At 33.0% G+C, this 16619-nt stretch overlaps 1 protein-coding gene across 1 annotated transcript in view; it reads left to right on the top strand.

Annotated features, from left to right (window-relative positions):
• Nucleotides 1-16619, top strand: part of LOC145292211 (UDP-glucose:glycoprotein glucosyltransferase 1-like) — a 300458-nt gene that overhangs the window by 82443 nt on the left and 201396 nt on the right. The window contains exons 23-29 of the mRNA XM_080138524.1: nucleotides 1423-1554; nucleotides 3440-3570; nucleotides 5076-5171; nucleotides 6849-6951; nucleotides 7609-7688; nucleotides 10097-10286; nucleotides 13628-13679. Coding sequence (XP_079994650.1) covers nucleotides 1423-1554; nucleotides 3440-3570; nucleotides 5076-5171; nucleotides 6849-6951; nucleotides 7609-7688; nucleotides 10097-10286; nucleotides 13628-13679 — 784 coding nt within the window. The remainder of the gene's footprint in view (nucleotides 1-1422; nucleotides 1555-3439; nucleotides 3571-5075; nucleotides 5172-6848; nucleotides 6952-7608; nucleotides 7689-10096; nucleotides 10287-13627; nucleotides 13680-16619) is intronic.

Below are 16619 nucleotides of genomic sequence, written 5' to 3'. Positions count from 1 at the left end.
TGATTGGATTTACTGGAAGAAAAAGATGGTTTAATTGGTGGTTACCAGATACAGTAAGTAGTTCTTAACTAAATCACTATGGTGACTGACCGCAGGCGGTTGAACTGAACCCTACCATCTTTTCCCCTTTCGTCTAGCTATCTGACGTGATTTAGGGCTACTTCTTACTGTGTCAGGTGGCTGCTGATTAAACCTCTCTCCTACCCTTTTCTTCCAGTAAATTCAATCATATTATGCAAATTATAATTTTAGAAGACAAAATCAAAAAAAAATAAAGCCTTCCAAATTTCTTATTTTCATTAAAAGACTGTCCTTAAGTAAGAACAGTGGCCTATTTAACCTCATGAAATCTTTTTAAATTGAAACAGTAAATTTATTGTAGCAACAAATGGCATATTTGTTTATATATATATATATATATATATATATATATATATATATATATAAACTCAATGGCTGTGATATTATGTGTATTCTACAGAAAAAAAAGATTAGAGAATCTATAAAATCTGAAAGTGTATTTTTATGTAAAATTTACCGTACAATACAGTGGCCATGTTCCCAAATCTCTAAGTACACTTCTTAAAACTTGAAATATATCTTGTTTTTATGAAATTAAAATCATGTATAACAATTTGTGACGATGAAAGTGGTCATAAATTTCTATGTTGCTCTCTACATACCGGAAAATATATTTATGATTTATGAATAAAATTTGAACCATATCCGTATGAGACCCTAAAAAGATTTTTTTCAACATTTCTGATTAGGGGGTGACGATGAGTAAAAATAAGGTAATATGGTGTTATACGGATCGTGAAAAAAATGCAAAGTAGTGATCCTCATTCAATCCTGATCAATATCGGATCTGTCTGCTAAAAGTGGATTCATTTTTATTGTCTCACCAGAAAATCTGCTTTCAGCTGAACTTTCATCAGATGAGTGTCGATAGAATTGAAGTAAAAAATTGTCAAACATGCCAACATTTGAAATTCTTACAATGATTATAAAAGAAATTCCTTCTAACGTTGAAGGAATTTCTTTGAAAAATCTTGTGTGAATATAAATCTATTTGTTCAGATCTATTTAATTAAATCTAATTAAATCTATAATTTACTAAAATGAACTCTGGCTTCTGTTATGTAAAATTTTTATTTAGAATTATTTTTTGCTTAAATTTCCAAAAACATTTTTGATAATGATCACCTCCCCTCCATTTAAAGTAAAAAAAAATATTGAAGTAAAAAAAAATATTGAAGTAGATCTTTTATATTTTGCCGCCATCTTGATATTTGCATTTTGCCGATTGTACAACGGCAACATTGTTTGAACTTCGAACAATGTTGCCGTTGTTAAATGCAGTTTTAAAAACTGAATCCTTTGGTTTTTTTCACATTTTTATTTCATTATTTTTCTCAACAGGGAATGGACATTGACCAGTATCAGGCCACGTTAGACAAAGACGATGGTACTTTCTTAAAAATTCACCGTGCCTTTGTCACCCATGTCTTACAATTGTCACCTGGCGTGCAAACTGTGATTGGCAATGGAAAGGTTGGTTGCATTGCTTAGTAATTTTTTTTTTGTTGTTGCTAAGATTTTTTTTCGTGTTTCAAGACTTTAACTAAGTAAAATAATATTCAGATTCAAGTACTCTATATATTAAGGATATCACTGACGTTCAAATTCTATTTTATTTAAAATCCAATAACAAGTCCTTTTTTAATTAATATGAAAATAAATGTACAAAAGATGCTTGAAAGTCAATTAAAAGTGAAAAATAATTTTCCAAGTTGATGACATTATTGTTGGATATTCCAGTTTTTACCAGTGAAAGTGATTCCTTTTTTTTTTTTTTTTTTTTTAAACGTTTTTTTTTTTAAAAAACGTTCAACCCTATTGGACTGAACCATTTGTGACTCTGGTTGACCCAAAGGCAATTAATGAAACCATGTACCAGAAGAGTTGTGTTAATACAGAACATTGTAAATAAATTGTCAACAATTATGAAATAGTAACACTATTACGACTCTGCACTGCCCTCCTTTCCAAAAAGGGATGTAGAATTTTTTCAAAAGTTAGTTTTTAAATTGTAGTTCAAAATCTCGGATTCTTCAAGCCAAAAAAATTATCTATAAATGCAATATCAAAATTTTTTCTTTTCCATATGAAAAGCAGATTGTTTTCTCCGTTTTTTTTTTTTACATTGACTAAAGCCAAATGTATTGTACTCTTTCGACTCCTTTCAAATATACTATACATCTAACATTAAAAGTTATCTTTTGAGATTGTAAAAGTTGCACCTTAATAGCATTATTTTAGCTGACATATCGAACTTTAATTCTCACTATCAAGTTTTTATATTTTATTGTATCATGTGAACTTTAATTACAAACTTTGCCACAGTTTAAAAATTATTTTGCAAACATATTTCAATTATAATTTAAAAAGGAAAATCAAAATCATCAAGGGGGATAACTATATTTTATTTTTTCCTTATACAAAGAGTAGTTTCCCTTAGAGCTAAAAAAAAAAATCCCTAACACTGCAAATCAATAAAATCTAAAAAGACTTCATTGCATCTTATATAAGTACAGCAAGTGTGTGTAAATATATATATTCTTTTTCACATACACACAAGACACTTGGATGTTTTAGTAATCCATGCACGTTATTATTAATGCATAATAAGCAAAAGAATTAATGCACATTTGAATTTTTTGCATTTTTTTAATGTCATAAAACCGACTCATACTTTGAAGATAATTTCAACTCATTCAAATGTATGAGATTTTAGAAATCCATTCTTAATATAGGGAAAGTTGAAAAACACTCAAATTGATCACTGCTTAACTTCCCTTTAAAAGACTCTTCAGAAATAGTTGAAATTACACCTGGTACTTTTTGTGTAATGCTTACGAATTCTTATTAACGGCTTAAAAAATGATTTTCTTTATAAAAAAACTATTTTATTAATTTATGCCATTTTAGTATACAATTTTTTTTTCCGTCATGGAGATGTACATCATAAAGGTTTTTCTTTTCAATTTTGTTTTTTCTTCATCGGATGGTTATCGACAAGCACATTGCATCTTCCTAATAAGTTGGATAAGAATTGATTTGATATTCATTAAAATTGTAACTTGTCATAAAACATGTTCAATGAACACTTTTAAGCAAGGAAATAAATGTATTACTAAATTCATTTAGTTAAAAATAGAGAAAATTTTTACTCTTTGCTCATCAGAAAGATATTGTTATGAAAATTTTTACTTGGAGAATTTTTTTTACTCCTAACAATTATTTGCATAGTTAATTGGATTTACTGTTTAATTATAAATTAGAACATAACAAAATGATTTTTTCTGACCAACGTTCATCATATTGTTTCTGATTTTGAGACTGTTTTTTATTTTTTTAAAATTTTCTCTCCAATCAGGTCATTGGAGCGCTCGGTCCAGACGAGTTATTTATTCAAGAGGATTTTTCTCTTTTTGAGAAACATTTAATGCAAACAGCTGCCAAGAAAATCCAGGCGCATGTTGAGACGATGAATTTACAAGGCTCGTCGTAAGTGTACATAGACGTTTTGAGAACAAAGTGTTTTTCTTCATTTGGCTTCATTCCATTTTGATGTGGATAAAGGTGTTGGTTAATAGGTAATCTACAGTCAATTCTATGTAGAGCTTCTCAAGACCGCCGTACATGGGCCGACATGATTTAAGATATAGTGCAGGTTAGAGAAGAAGACTGCTCAACTCGACCAGGATGAATGCCATTGCAACAATGAGTAGCAGCAACAACTGAAGTTTTGAGTTCAATCCACAACAAAGGAACTTAGAACAGATTAACTGATATTAGATATCTTGAAGGCATGGAATGCAGAATGAAGACAATCTACCCCCAAGTGGATTTAATGACGTGTTTAGTTTGAAATTCCATGAAGGTTGCTATGAAAAGTGACACGAAGAATACGTATAACAACTGTGATAAGCAAAACATTCTGAAATATTTAAATGCACTAATTTTTTCTTTGATTCTTTGCCTCTAAACCTTGTGTGTCCTCTAGATACCCTACAATCAATATATCTCCTTCATTATTATAAGTCTGTACCTGGTTTTTCATAAATAAGAGAAGAATATCACATTATATAATGCTTAATTGTATAATGGTCCAACGACTGAAGTCAAGGAGAAACTTCCTCAGTTATGTTGAACTCTTAACAATATTTCAAGAACCAGACTACAGCTTTGAACCAGACGGTTAGAATGCTCCCCCTCCTACTGACATTAGAATATACACTTCTGAGCTGAGCCCCCCCCCCCTCCTTGAAGCTCAGAATCATCCTGGCTCCAGTGAAAACCTCTCAATCATCTTAGAACAGGAATGAAGCGATCAACAGTTGCTATGACTATGATCCAACAATCTGCGAATGTTCAGAGGAAGACCATATGATATGATACTGTCTTATCTGCTCTTTACTATCCAACCAGTGCAGCTGGGAAAATTTGGCAGAATGCAAAGGTCTGCATAAAAACGTAGGAATCGGTTGTATGATAACGTTGCTTTGAAGACCTACAAAGAAGAAACGTATAAATCTTGAAGATTTTTGTACATTTTTTCGATTCACATCCTTCCATTTTGTTTTGTTTTTTGCTAATCTTTCCAACACTTTACGTCATTGCAGATATGATTATTCTGTTGGTTTGGAGCTTTACCATAAGATCTTTACCAGGAAATTCTTTTTGGAAGGCTCAATATATATCTATATACATATGTACAAGCAAACTAGTAAGTCACTTATAAAGGTTTAAAGTCCACTTGAGAATAAAGGTTAATGAGTTTGTTTGGAGGATTTAACAATTATTGAGAGTTTAATTATTTAATGTGGTTCAACAAAATTTGTTAGCATGAGATATGAAAATTATCATATTGTAGTCAGCTGGGAAAACGACCTGTGGTGCTTAGTCTAGACAATGAAAAAGAATGGATCTACTCAATAAGATTGTGTTTGTTCAATAATCATTTCTCTTTATAATACCGATTCTTTGATTTGATTCCTTTCGTATTTCAGTGCCAGTGATTTGGTAATGAAGATTTCTTCACTCCTGTCAGCCAAATCTCTGTCAAAGACAAGAAAAGAAATCAATTATCATTCCGATACTCACAGGTAAGTCAGAAAAATATACTACTTACATTTTAACAGAATATAGAAATTTATATATGTAAAACTAATCAAAAAGAAAGTTGTGTGAATATTTTTATAAAAGACTAATTAGCATTGCATACAAAGTACGCAGAACTTATTTGGAAAAGGAGAGAAGGAACAAAGAAAAGTATGTAAGATGTCTTCCAATGAAAAAAGTGTAACACATCATGAAGTATTAACGTAATTCGCTATTTCAGGAAAATGTCTAGAAGTGAGAAAAGGGTTAACAAAATATTCTTTGTTTCTGCATAACCAATTTTGTTCTTGTGTTAGATATTGACCAAACAACATTGTGGTAACCTGGTTGATCATTATTAGAAAAATAAAACTATTAGATTTTGGAAAATCTGTATTTATAGCTTGGAATGTTTATTCAGGAATTTAACTCGGAAATTAGATAAACGAAGTCAATTCAGAAATTTTAAAGTAGATTGGAATTTGATTAAGTTAAGTAAACAAGGTTTCAGTTTATGTGGATGATGTGTGATTTGGTCTGTTTTGGTGATGAAATAGTTAGCAGAGATCAAACTAATGAGTTGGTGAGAAACGTGTGAACAGATGTGCGGACAGCCCTGTTGGAAGCAGGAAAGGTAACAAATGAAAATGTAGAAAGAGACTCAGCATGCCAAACTCAAACAAGGGAATCCATAAGACAAATAAAATCCATATAAAATATAACTCATTGTTATAATGTTCTTTTAGGATTTTAACAAATGAGAAGATAAGTGATTCTTTTGGTCTAAGACGAGCAGACATATCATTTAATGGTAAAGAACTATGAAAATTTGTCACGTTTGTTAACTACATGTATTTGTGAAGAAACAGCCACACACACAACAAACATTTTATACACATGTAGAACACAATGAATATTTCCATACTCATATTTTTATATATTATCGTATATTTCTATACACATATTAATAGATATCAAAGCAACACCACTAAACGATTGAAACAATAAGAAAAAACAAACACACATATATATATATATATATATATATATATATATATATATATGGCACACATATATATATACATTATTTACATAATTTAAAGGGAATTCTGGATTATGTAACTCCTGTTCAGAATTCCCCTGAAATTAAATGCAAAAATAAAGAAAAATCTCGATGTACATACCTATGACAAAAACGAAAATATCATATTCTAAAAATCATATGTAATTGACCAATTAGTTTTTTTTTTAAATAATAAAATCAAATTTTATGAGTAACAGAGGAGTGGCTGTCTTGTCTTCCATTTTGAAAACAATTTAAAACATAAATGAAGAAAAATAACTCAATTCAAATTTGCAAGATTTAAATTTTTAATAATGATTTTTATAGTTAAAAAAATATTACTATATCAATTTACATAAATTTTGGAATATGAAATGTTCATTTCATCACAGGTACAATACTTCTAGAAAAATATCCAAGGTTGGAAATCTAGTTTTCATACAATCAATTGGAAGGTTTTCCATTTTCACAAAAAAATAAAAATGATTCTCATAAAATCTTTGCGTCTTTGCTTTATAACTTCTGAGATGTTATTTCACGTGATATTTTTTTTTGTAACTATAATTTGCTAAGAGTTTCAAAGCAGCTTCTGTGTCTACAAGTTTTGGTTTTGTTTTAGTGTCGTGAAAATCCCGGCCAACCCCCATGCACCATCTTTTGAAATGGAGATCATTATGGACCCGGCTTCACGAGAGGCACAAAAAATTGTGCCCATCTTGATTGTGAGTTTCTGTTAATTTTTATCTTTTATCAGTTAATCCATTCATGGCTGAATCTAATTTTAAAATTGTACTGGTTTATAAATAAATAAAATGTGGGTTTGCAAATGTCCTGTATTCTCCGTAATTTGTATTTCTTCTGTATTTTAACTTTCACATAATTTCTTTCTTTCCATGCAATGCATATCCTCAACCCTCACTGGCTAAGTTTCACTTTTATACAGCATCATCCTGTGTACACATGCCTTATAAACCTAAAACCAAATTCAAGTTTAGGATATTTACAGGGATAGGATTGCTGAATGGCCTTTTTATATGTCTCTCCACCACCCAAATTGTCACAATTCAATATACGTGATCATATCTTCTATTTCTATAAAAGCTTGATCATTAATCTATAAATCATTTTAGAATTCACTTTGTTTTCAATGAAAATTTAAAGTTATCAAAATGACTTTTGAATTTCTATCTGTTACAAAAAAAAAAACTAAAAAAAAAAAAACTGTAAATAATTAACCATGTATACAATAAGTGTTTGAATTTAATTCTGAAAATGTCATTATGTGAATAAAGTAAAAGACCTGACTAATTACATACCCAGCAATTTCTAGACGCCATTTTGAATTTTTACCTGTGTCTTATTTTCTTATTCATTTTCAGACTCTGAAAGAAGTCGCGAATATAAATATAAAAATATTTATGAACTGCAAAGATAAACTCTCTGAATTGCCACTGACCAAGTAAGTCATCTAAACCATTTATTCACAGCAAAATTATAACAGATTTTTATTCATTTGCTTATTTCATGAATTTTTGTACTTTAAAAATCAAATAAAATATAAATCAAAAACCTTGTATATTTCACCACAATTGTTTTTATTGATTTATCTTTAATTAAGTAGACATATATTTAACATGTATATCATAATGGATTAATGCAATTTCATGTTCATAAGTATATAATCACTGTTCACCCCTTTTTAAAGATTTTAATGAAAAAAAAACCAAAAGTAATTTTTTAAATTTCATCTGATAATACTGTTGTATGAATGTTGTAAAACTCCAACTAAAATACTTTCTTGCTTTTTAGTTTAGAATTAAAGTGTAGCACAGTAGAACCCTCTGATACAGCATTAAAAATTTGTAACAAAATGCATTAATGAATTCCAATTAAAATATAAAATACAATACAGTATACAATATACATGTATATAATCAAATAACATAAATAACACCGTAAGACAGGGCCTGAAAAACATTGTATTTCAACATCAAACCTAAAAAAAACTTATCCTAGGACAACCGTATCCCGGGGTTCTACTGTATATGTTTTGTCCAAAAGTAGTGCAGCAATGTCATGGGGATTGCATTTGTGCCAGGTGTCCATAGAATAGAAATAGATGTCTTAAATATGGCAGTATACATCAGACAAAGAATATAATGTGCAGATATATAAAAATGGAGAGGGGGGGGAGAAAGAGAATACATATAACACAAGAATTTCTATTAAAGTCGATAAAATTTTTGATTTTTGCCTGAATTGATCATGTTTACATGTGACCATTGATTTTTTTCAATAAGTTTTAAAATAAAAAAATGTAGTGTTGTTTTCTTTAGGGCAACAAATTTTTCATTCGACTCTGTATTATAAATTGTGTGGGGTTTACATTCACACTGATTATCCACACAATGGAAATATGTCACAAACTCGTGTTTGAAGGACAGATCCTCATAACTGGATATAAAACTACATTGACCAAAGTAGTTTGATGAGTATGTTTCAATTTGAATGAAGATACTAAAATAATAAATTTGTGTTCATCTTGGACGTCCACGGCAGCAATGTAGAGCCAATGACAAATACAATGGAATTTCTATGGATCTTGCTACATTTTGATTAGCAGAAAATATTTGATTTGATCATTTTAAAGATCAAGGGATAATAGTAATAGTTATTTACTTCGTTCTCACTGCAGAAAGATGTGACACAAGGTCGGAAGGTGAAGAGTCAAGCTAACGCCTCCAAATGAGAAGCACTCGTTTTTTAAAAAATTATTTTGGCAGCCCCGTTGACATACCGTAGTAGGTGCGCCTCAGATAGTAAGCAATAACCTTACTTTACCTAAAAGGTGAGAGGCAAGACATGGGAGGATGGCCCTCCTAAGACTACTCAGAAAACTATATCTCAGTCTGACATATGCAAGGTCATTCCCTACTCAAAAATGGTTCTGACTCCATCAGATTGAGTACTGAGGATATATCCTCGATTAATATGAATATAACCTACTCAGGCTGTACCAGGTAAAAATATCTTGACTCTAATAAGAGAATCAGTAACATTGAAATAATGAGGTCTGCATACTCTGTTAAAAGGAAAAGATCAACAAATTCTAAATGTAATAAGATTGGATGTGGTTGTATTAAAATATTTTTTTTAACATAAACCAATATTTGTCTGATCTTATTGACTATACAAATTTTTTAAATCTATACGTTTTTAATAGAACACTATTCCGATCAACGATACAGGGGAAATCTCACTTTACTTTATATATAAGATATAAGTAAAATTTACAGCGTTTTTTTTTTCTTCTTTTAAATCCAAATTGCATTTGCTTGAAGTGTCATCCATATTGAAAATCTTGCTTCTGAAGAAACACCTTGCTCAACTGAATGTCACCACAATTAACTATTTTAGCCATGTTTATTTTAATCTGTTTTTTTTTTGCTCAACGCAAAGATGGCATATATGACTCAGACATAAGGGACTATTATTTGATACCATGTATACAGGGAACTATAAGAGGAGGGATGAGCAAGATATCTGTTCCCATAACTTTTGCAGGTTAGTACATTCTGGTTAGCGGGAAACAGGGAGGGGATTCCAAGGTTTAGCAGTCTGAGGAAAGAAACGATTAGAGTAGAAGACTTTCCAGCATTTAGGCACCTCAACAGTGAAAGGAGTGGGATTTTGCTGCTGGACATCACGGGGGGGGGATAAGTGCAATGAATTCCTCAGAACATGTTCCATTAAAATACTTCTATAACAAGCGCAGCAATGCAACATTGCTTAAATTGAAATGACATAAATTTTGTTTATATTTTCAATTTTCCCTGTGAATGTTTTTTCTTTCTCTTTAAATTTCAGCTTTTATCGGTATGTGTTAGAACCTGACGTGAAGTTCAACGCTGATGGCAGTGAAAGTGCCGGACCATTGGCTCGGTTTGAAAATTTACCTCAGAAGTCCTTGCTCACACTGAATATGCATCCACCCGAAAGTTGGTTGGTGGAATCTGTTAAGTCGCTTTATGACTTGGACAACATCATGCTTGAAGAGGTGAGTGCTTTCCAAACGATTTACATTTTTTTTTTAGCAAAAGTGAAATCTCTTAATCGGCATAATTTCAGATTGTTGACAAATTTAAATATAATTTAATGAACATTTGACGAAATTTTATTTTTTCTAAGTTTTGAAATATCGATAAGTATATCAATTTCTGAAAGTATGGTATGCCTCCATCCCCATCTTGAACTCCTCCATAGCTAGAACCATCGGGAGAGATTAACTAGAAAAGTTAATGATACTAAAATGACCGGCTAATTGATGAAGCTCCACAGACCAGTGATTTCATAAAAATTATTTGTTGACTTTCTGGATGGCCAGATAATGATGATGAAAATAAGCTAAGGAAAACAAAAAAGATACCAGCAGTTTGCCACAGAAAGCTGTGAGAAGTATTGAATTTTCAAGGGATGCTGTTTTTTGTTTTTTAATGTAAACGATCTTAGCATGAGACAAAGCACTGGAACCAACAAAATCCAACAACAATCAAGTGTTTAGTTCCATAACCACAACAGTATTACTCACTCCAGCACTATAAAGTTATCCCTACAACTTATTTTGTATTCTTTCTACTGTGGCATGATCATCAAAACTGTCTTTTGTCACAAATTAAGTTTAAAATGCTAAGAACTGACTCATTAGAAAGTCACAAAATTCTTGGATAATTATGGATGTAAAATTTTTTTGTTTTATACATTTGGGCATCCTATTTGCCAAATGTTTTGTGATGAAAGAATTTTTTAGAAAAACCTTCAGCTACCTGTATAAAAAATGACTAATCTGACCATTTTAAAATTTTAGTTTGATAACATCACGAATCATTAAAGATTGTATCAAAAAAATGTAAAAAATAGTTTTAGGCAAGTTTGTCTACTGAGTTGTACTTCCTTAAGCATTTCTCAAAAATTAAACCTACGAGGGGCGTGCAATAAATAATGCCCCTGACCCACTTCCCATAGAAGTAGAGCAACGAAACTGGGTACTACTTTCTCTACATAGGAACTACCCAGAGTTATGCATTTCTCCCATTGTTTGGTACAGCTCTGGAGACCGTTTTGTAGAACATCCCAGGTTGGTCCTCCAACCAGGACGTGACTTCAGAAATCAAGGCTGCATCATCAGGGAAATGCTTTCCTCTCAAAAACTACTTCATGGCTGGGAAGAGATGAAAGTCAGAGGGTGCAAGGTCAGGAGAGTAGGGAGGATGGAGAGGATTTCATAACCACACGCCCATGCTTCTGATCTGGTGACATGCGAGTTGTGGACCGGAGCGTTGTCCTGCAGGAGGAGGGTACCTTTGCTGATCTTGCCCTGCCTCTTGATTTTGATAGCTTCCCTTAATTTCCTCAAAAGTGAAGCATAATAGGCTCCTGTAATTGTGGTACCCTTTGCCAGGAAATCTGTCATCACTACACCGTCCTGGTCCCAGAAGACTGTGAGCATGACCTTGCCAGCGGAGGGCTGCACCCTTGCCTTCTTTGCAGGTGGTGAGTCCAAGTGCTTCCACTGCATTGACTGGGCTTTGGTCTCTGGATCATAGTGATGGACCCAGGTTTCATCCTGTGTAATCAGTGTTTTGAATAATTTTGACTCATCTTGGCACATCTCCAAATTCATCCTCGAGCACTCGACGCATTCTTGCTTCTGGAATGGTGTGAGCAACCTAGGAATCCATCTGGCAGACACCTTATGCATATGCAAATGGTTATAAATGATAGTTTCTACAGACTCTGTACTAATCTTGACATCTTGAACTATTTGGTGAATAGTAATGTGCTGATCTTCCAAAATGGCAGCCCCAACTTGACAGACAGATGCCTCATCAATGGCAGAAGGGGAGCGACCAGGTCTGGGAGCTTCTTTCCATAGACTTCCGACCATGTTTGAATTCACAATGCCAGCGTTTTACAAGGTCATATGATGGGGCATTATCACCATAAGTTTATTTCATTTCATCAAAAGTCTCTTGTGGTGTGCGTCCTTTCAAATACAAAAACCGGATCACTGCTTGACATTCAACAGGCTCCATTTCACACCTGACTCAATTCAAACACCTGTAAAACAGAAATCATAATTAGTTCAGAGCTGTAATTTGCCACATAACCCGTAAAGATATAAATATTTGCGCATGCAAAATTTCACTAGATCAGACAACTGGAAGTGGTTCAGGGGCATTACTTATTGCACACACCTCGTAGTGAAAATAAACAGGTTTGTCTACTGAGTTGTACTTCCTTAAGCATTTCTCAAAAATTAAACCTAGTGGAAATAAACAGGTTTGTAGTGACTTTTAGCTTTCTTGTCAACTTTTTCCTAAAGTCCTATTGAAGTGTATCTCTTCTAAAGACGAGCACCGTGCTGAGATAAAACACAAAGATTGGTGAAACAAAAAAAAATGAAAGGATCACAAGTTTTTATTTTGAAATTGAAACTTAAAAAGTTCAAATTTAATTTAGTCTTTTGAATAAAACTTTACCCATTGAATGATCACCGTTGATTTAATATGAAATTTGTCGACCATGAATAATGCAATGTCTTTGTTAATGACATCATGAATTCTGCAATTGTTGCAGAGTTCATGGCATCTTTCAAGCCATTCCAACTTCTGACATTAAATTTCATGAATATTTGGTTAAAATTTTCTCTCCAAATCAAACCTCTCATAGGCTCGGCCAGATTTTCACTTCGTCACCACATTGATTTTGTTAGAAAGGAAGTGGTGTAGGGTCAATGTTGTCTTTTACCCAGATTCTAGAAGAACGTAGTTCCACTGTCCACACCATTAGACATCATTTCTGTAGGTTTCATTTGATGATAATCATGTTGATCAAAGAACGTTGCAGTTGAGGTGGTCAGTTCATGTTATGTTGATCAAAGAACGTTGCAGTTGAGGTGGTCAGTTCATGTTATGTTGATCAAAGAACGTTGCAGTTGAGGTGGTCAGTTCATGTTATGTTGATAAGTTAAATGGAATGTGCTCTGATGAACTCATTGTACTTGTACCCCCTCGGTGTATATACATCTGACAAACCTGTTTAACAACAAAATGCCACCTCTTAGGTCTCTAGATTTCGGAAAATCTTCTATTCTAATAGCTTCTTTCGTTGGACTACTAGAGTTTAGAATTCCATTCCTTTTTTTCATTGAGATGCAGAAGTTTAACTGTAATGTAAACTGAAATATCACTCGTCTCCTTACATGGTCGCAAGTGGCAGTATGTCTTGTTTGGGGGTGAATAAAAATGATTTGCAAAAGTCTATCAAATATGTCTGTTGTGTTTGTATTGCTTTTCTCATTTATTGAATTTTTGTTTTGTGTTTCTTTTTCTTTTTCAGGCCAAAAATGGAGTTTCTGCTGATTTTGAATTGGAATATCTTTTGTTAGAAGGTCAGCATTTAAACAAAGTATTATTTTGATTGTAAAAACTATTATAAAACTTTTCAACAAAATTTAGTTTTAAATGTATATGAACAAGAAAATTGGTTGGGAGAGGGTGGGGGGGCTATAATGATCTGCTGTTTTTGTGAATACAACTTTTTTTGGTCTTGATAGTTTTGAACCCATCTCATATTGTGAAGAAAACATTTTATTTCTGCTTTTTGAAGCCATTCTTAATGTTTCTACAATTTGAGATGATTATTCATATTATTTGGATTCTTTGGACGACTGTTCTTATCATGAGTGGTATTTGGGTCGAGGTAACGTCCAACTTTATTTAGATTCATCTTGTTGAACTTGGGAATCTTTCTGTCAAACTCTGGAATCTCTACAGAAGATCAAAGGTTACAATGACTAAAACGTGAGAATTTAAAAAACATTTTAATTGCATTTTCACCCCAAACAAGGCTCAGTACCACTTTGATGTAGGGGGCTACTATCTGGTATATAAATTGCAGAGAGACTATGTAGGGAGTTGAGAAGCAAGATGTCTGTTTATATTACACTTGAACTTCCGCATGTCAATACAGTTGGAGAAGCAGGAGCCTGGAAGTGAATTTCAAAGTCTAGCAGTTATGGGGAAGAAGGCTTTCTTACATCTAGGGATTTCTACTGTGTAGGGGGATTATTTTGCTGCTTGTCGGGGGTATTTATGTCGAGGGTTACGAATTCGTCAGAGTATCTACCATTAAAATACTTGTAAAACAGGCAAAGAGATGCAACATTTCATTGATGGGACAGCAGTTGAAGTCTCGCTAACAGTTTGGGACTTATTAGGTTGGCAACTCTCTTTTGAATCCTATCCAGGAGTAAGAGACTAGTAGCAGGTGCACCAATCCAAATGTGACAACAGTACTCCATACATGGGCAAATGGTGGCCTTGTAGAGGCACAGGATACTTTCAAGTGTAACTTTCTAAATACTCAAGATGAGAACATAAGAGCCATTTTTTCTGTTTTGATTTTTTAATTCATCTGTTTTACAACATACTAGCTCTGCCTGCCTGGTGTTGCCCGGGATGCATTGAAGTGATTTTAGTTTTTCATTTTTGATTTCACATTTTTATACTCAATGTAGACAACTCCTATAATGTTCTTTGATTTAAAATGAGTTAGCTTCTTTGCTGATTTTGATTTTTAGGCAATTATTTAAAAAAGTATTTCATACTAGCGGCTGCACCATGTCGGCATACGCAACACCAAGTCAAACACAAAATCGAGTACACTCAACATCAAGTACACTCAACATCATCTTACCATCAACTGTGAACTTGAAGAAATTCCAATATGCATAAAACAAAATCACTGAAAAAACAAAAATACCCAAACTAAGGGTAAGGATAATGAGTAAACGTTGAATAAAATGATGGTTTAAATTATTACGAACTTGCCAGGATTCGAACCTGGAATCTTCTGATCTGTAGTCAGACATGGGCAGGTAACTTTTTCGACAGTGCACAAAACGGCCCAAAAACCCTTATTTTGGGCTTTTTGTGTGACTTGGCGTTGTTCATTACGAACCATATATAGATAAGGACAATCTAGGGACTCACACCTTTCAGGGGAAAAAAGAATTTTTCAATTCGGTGCATCTGTTCAAAAGTTTTATTGTTATATATATATATATATGCACATAAATAAACATTTAGAATTTTATTAATAGTATAGATTGTCGTATGTGCCAGACTTTATTTCAAAATAAAACAAAAAACTTGTAACCCAGCATGTAATTATATCGGCAAACACAGTATAACAAAACTAATGCAATATTTATTTAAATCCTATTTGACTTTGAAAATGCAACAAGAAGATAATGTTACATGTTGGAAAATCAATCATTTCTGTGTTCTTTAATGCGGAACTATGTTACCTATTGTAAATGATTGTATACGATAAATTAAATATAAGTTGCTGTTATTATCCTGAACTGGTGGAATTTGTGGCTACTTACATTTCCTAACATCTGTTGCATAGAAATAAGTTACAATTCTGTTTATGTATCGGGCAAAAACTCAGAAACTACACAATTTCTCTCTCCTCTGATCTTGAGCAAGTGGTACAATGGGGAAAGAGGTGGCTTGTTACTTTTAATTAATCTAAAACCAAACTTATATCTTTACATCATCAATGCTCTGATCCCCATCTGGCATCAATTGAAATGAATGGCTCTCGTCTTGGGGAGGCCTCATGTTTTGACAAGCTTCTGGGCTTGACCTTTACTCCAGATCTGAAATGGAATGCATACATTAAATCCGTTACTAAGGTTGCTGGATAAATGATGGGATCCTTTTATCGATCCAGTAGATATCTCACTGCTGATGCAATTCTCTATCTAGATAAGAGCCAGGTATGCCCAAGGATGGAATAGTGTTGCCACATTTGGGCAGGAGCTGCTAGAAAGGACTTATCCTGCCTTGATAGAGTTCAAAAGAGTTTGTAGCCTCGTAGGGGATGTCCTTTTCTCTTCCCTGCAACCTCTTTCTCACAGAAGAGATGTTGCGAATTTGTCTCTGCTTTATGGTTATTTTCATGGAAAGTGCTCGGCTGAGCTCCAATCTATGGTCCCCCCTTGCCAAACTTTCACAAGAAACACCTGTCTAGAAGAAAACACTATCAATAACTTCCCCCACTCTTTATCTGTGCCTAAACCTAAACGTAAATTCCATGAGCAAAGCTTCTTTCTTAGAACTGCACACCTGTGGAATTGTCTTCTGTTTTTCTGCTTTCCAGCTGACTACAATATGGTTGTCTTCAAGTCTAATGTAAACAAGTTTTTGATGAGCCGTTCCATATAAGTTAACAAATTTACCGAATTGCCCAACTCCCCATCTAGTACCCCTGTAGCCTGTGTCCCTAATAGTAGCCCCCTACATCAAAGTGGCAATGTGCC

This window comes from Euprymna scolopes, chromosome 13, assembly GCF_053919585.1.
Source record: "Euprymna scolopes isolate OS-2025 chromosome 13, ASM5391958v1, whole genome shotgun sequence".
NCBI lineage: Eukaryota > Metazoa > Mollusca > Cephalopoda > Sepiida > Sepiolidae > Euprymna > Euprymna scolopes.
This window is presented reverse-complemented; position numbering and strand designations above follow the sequence as displayed.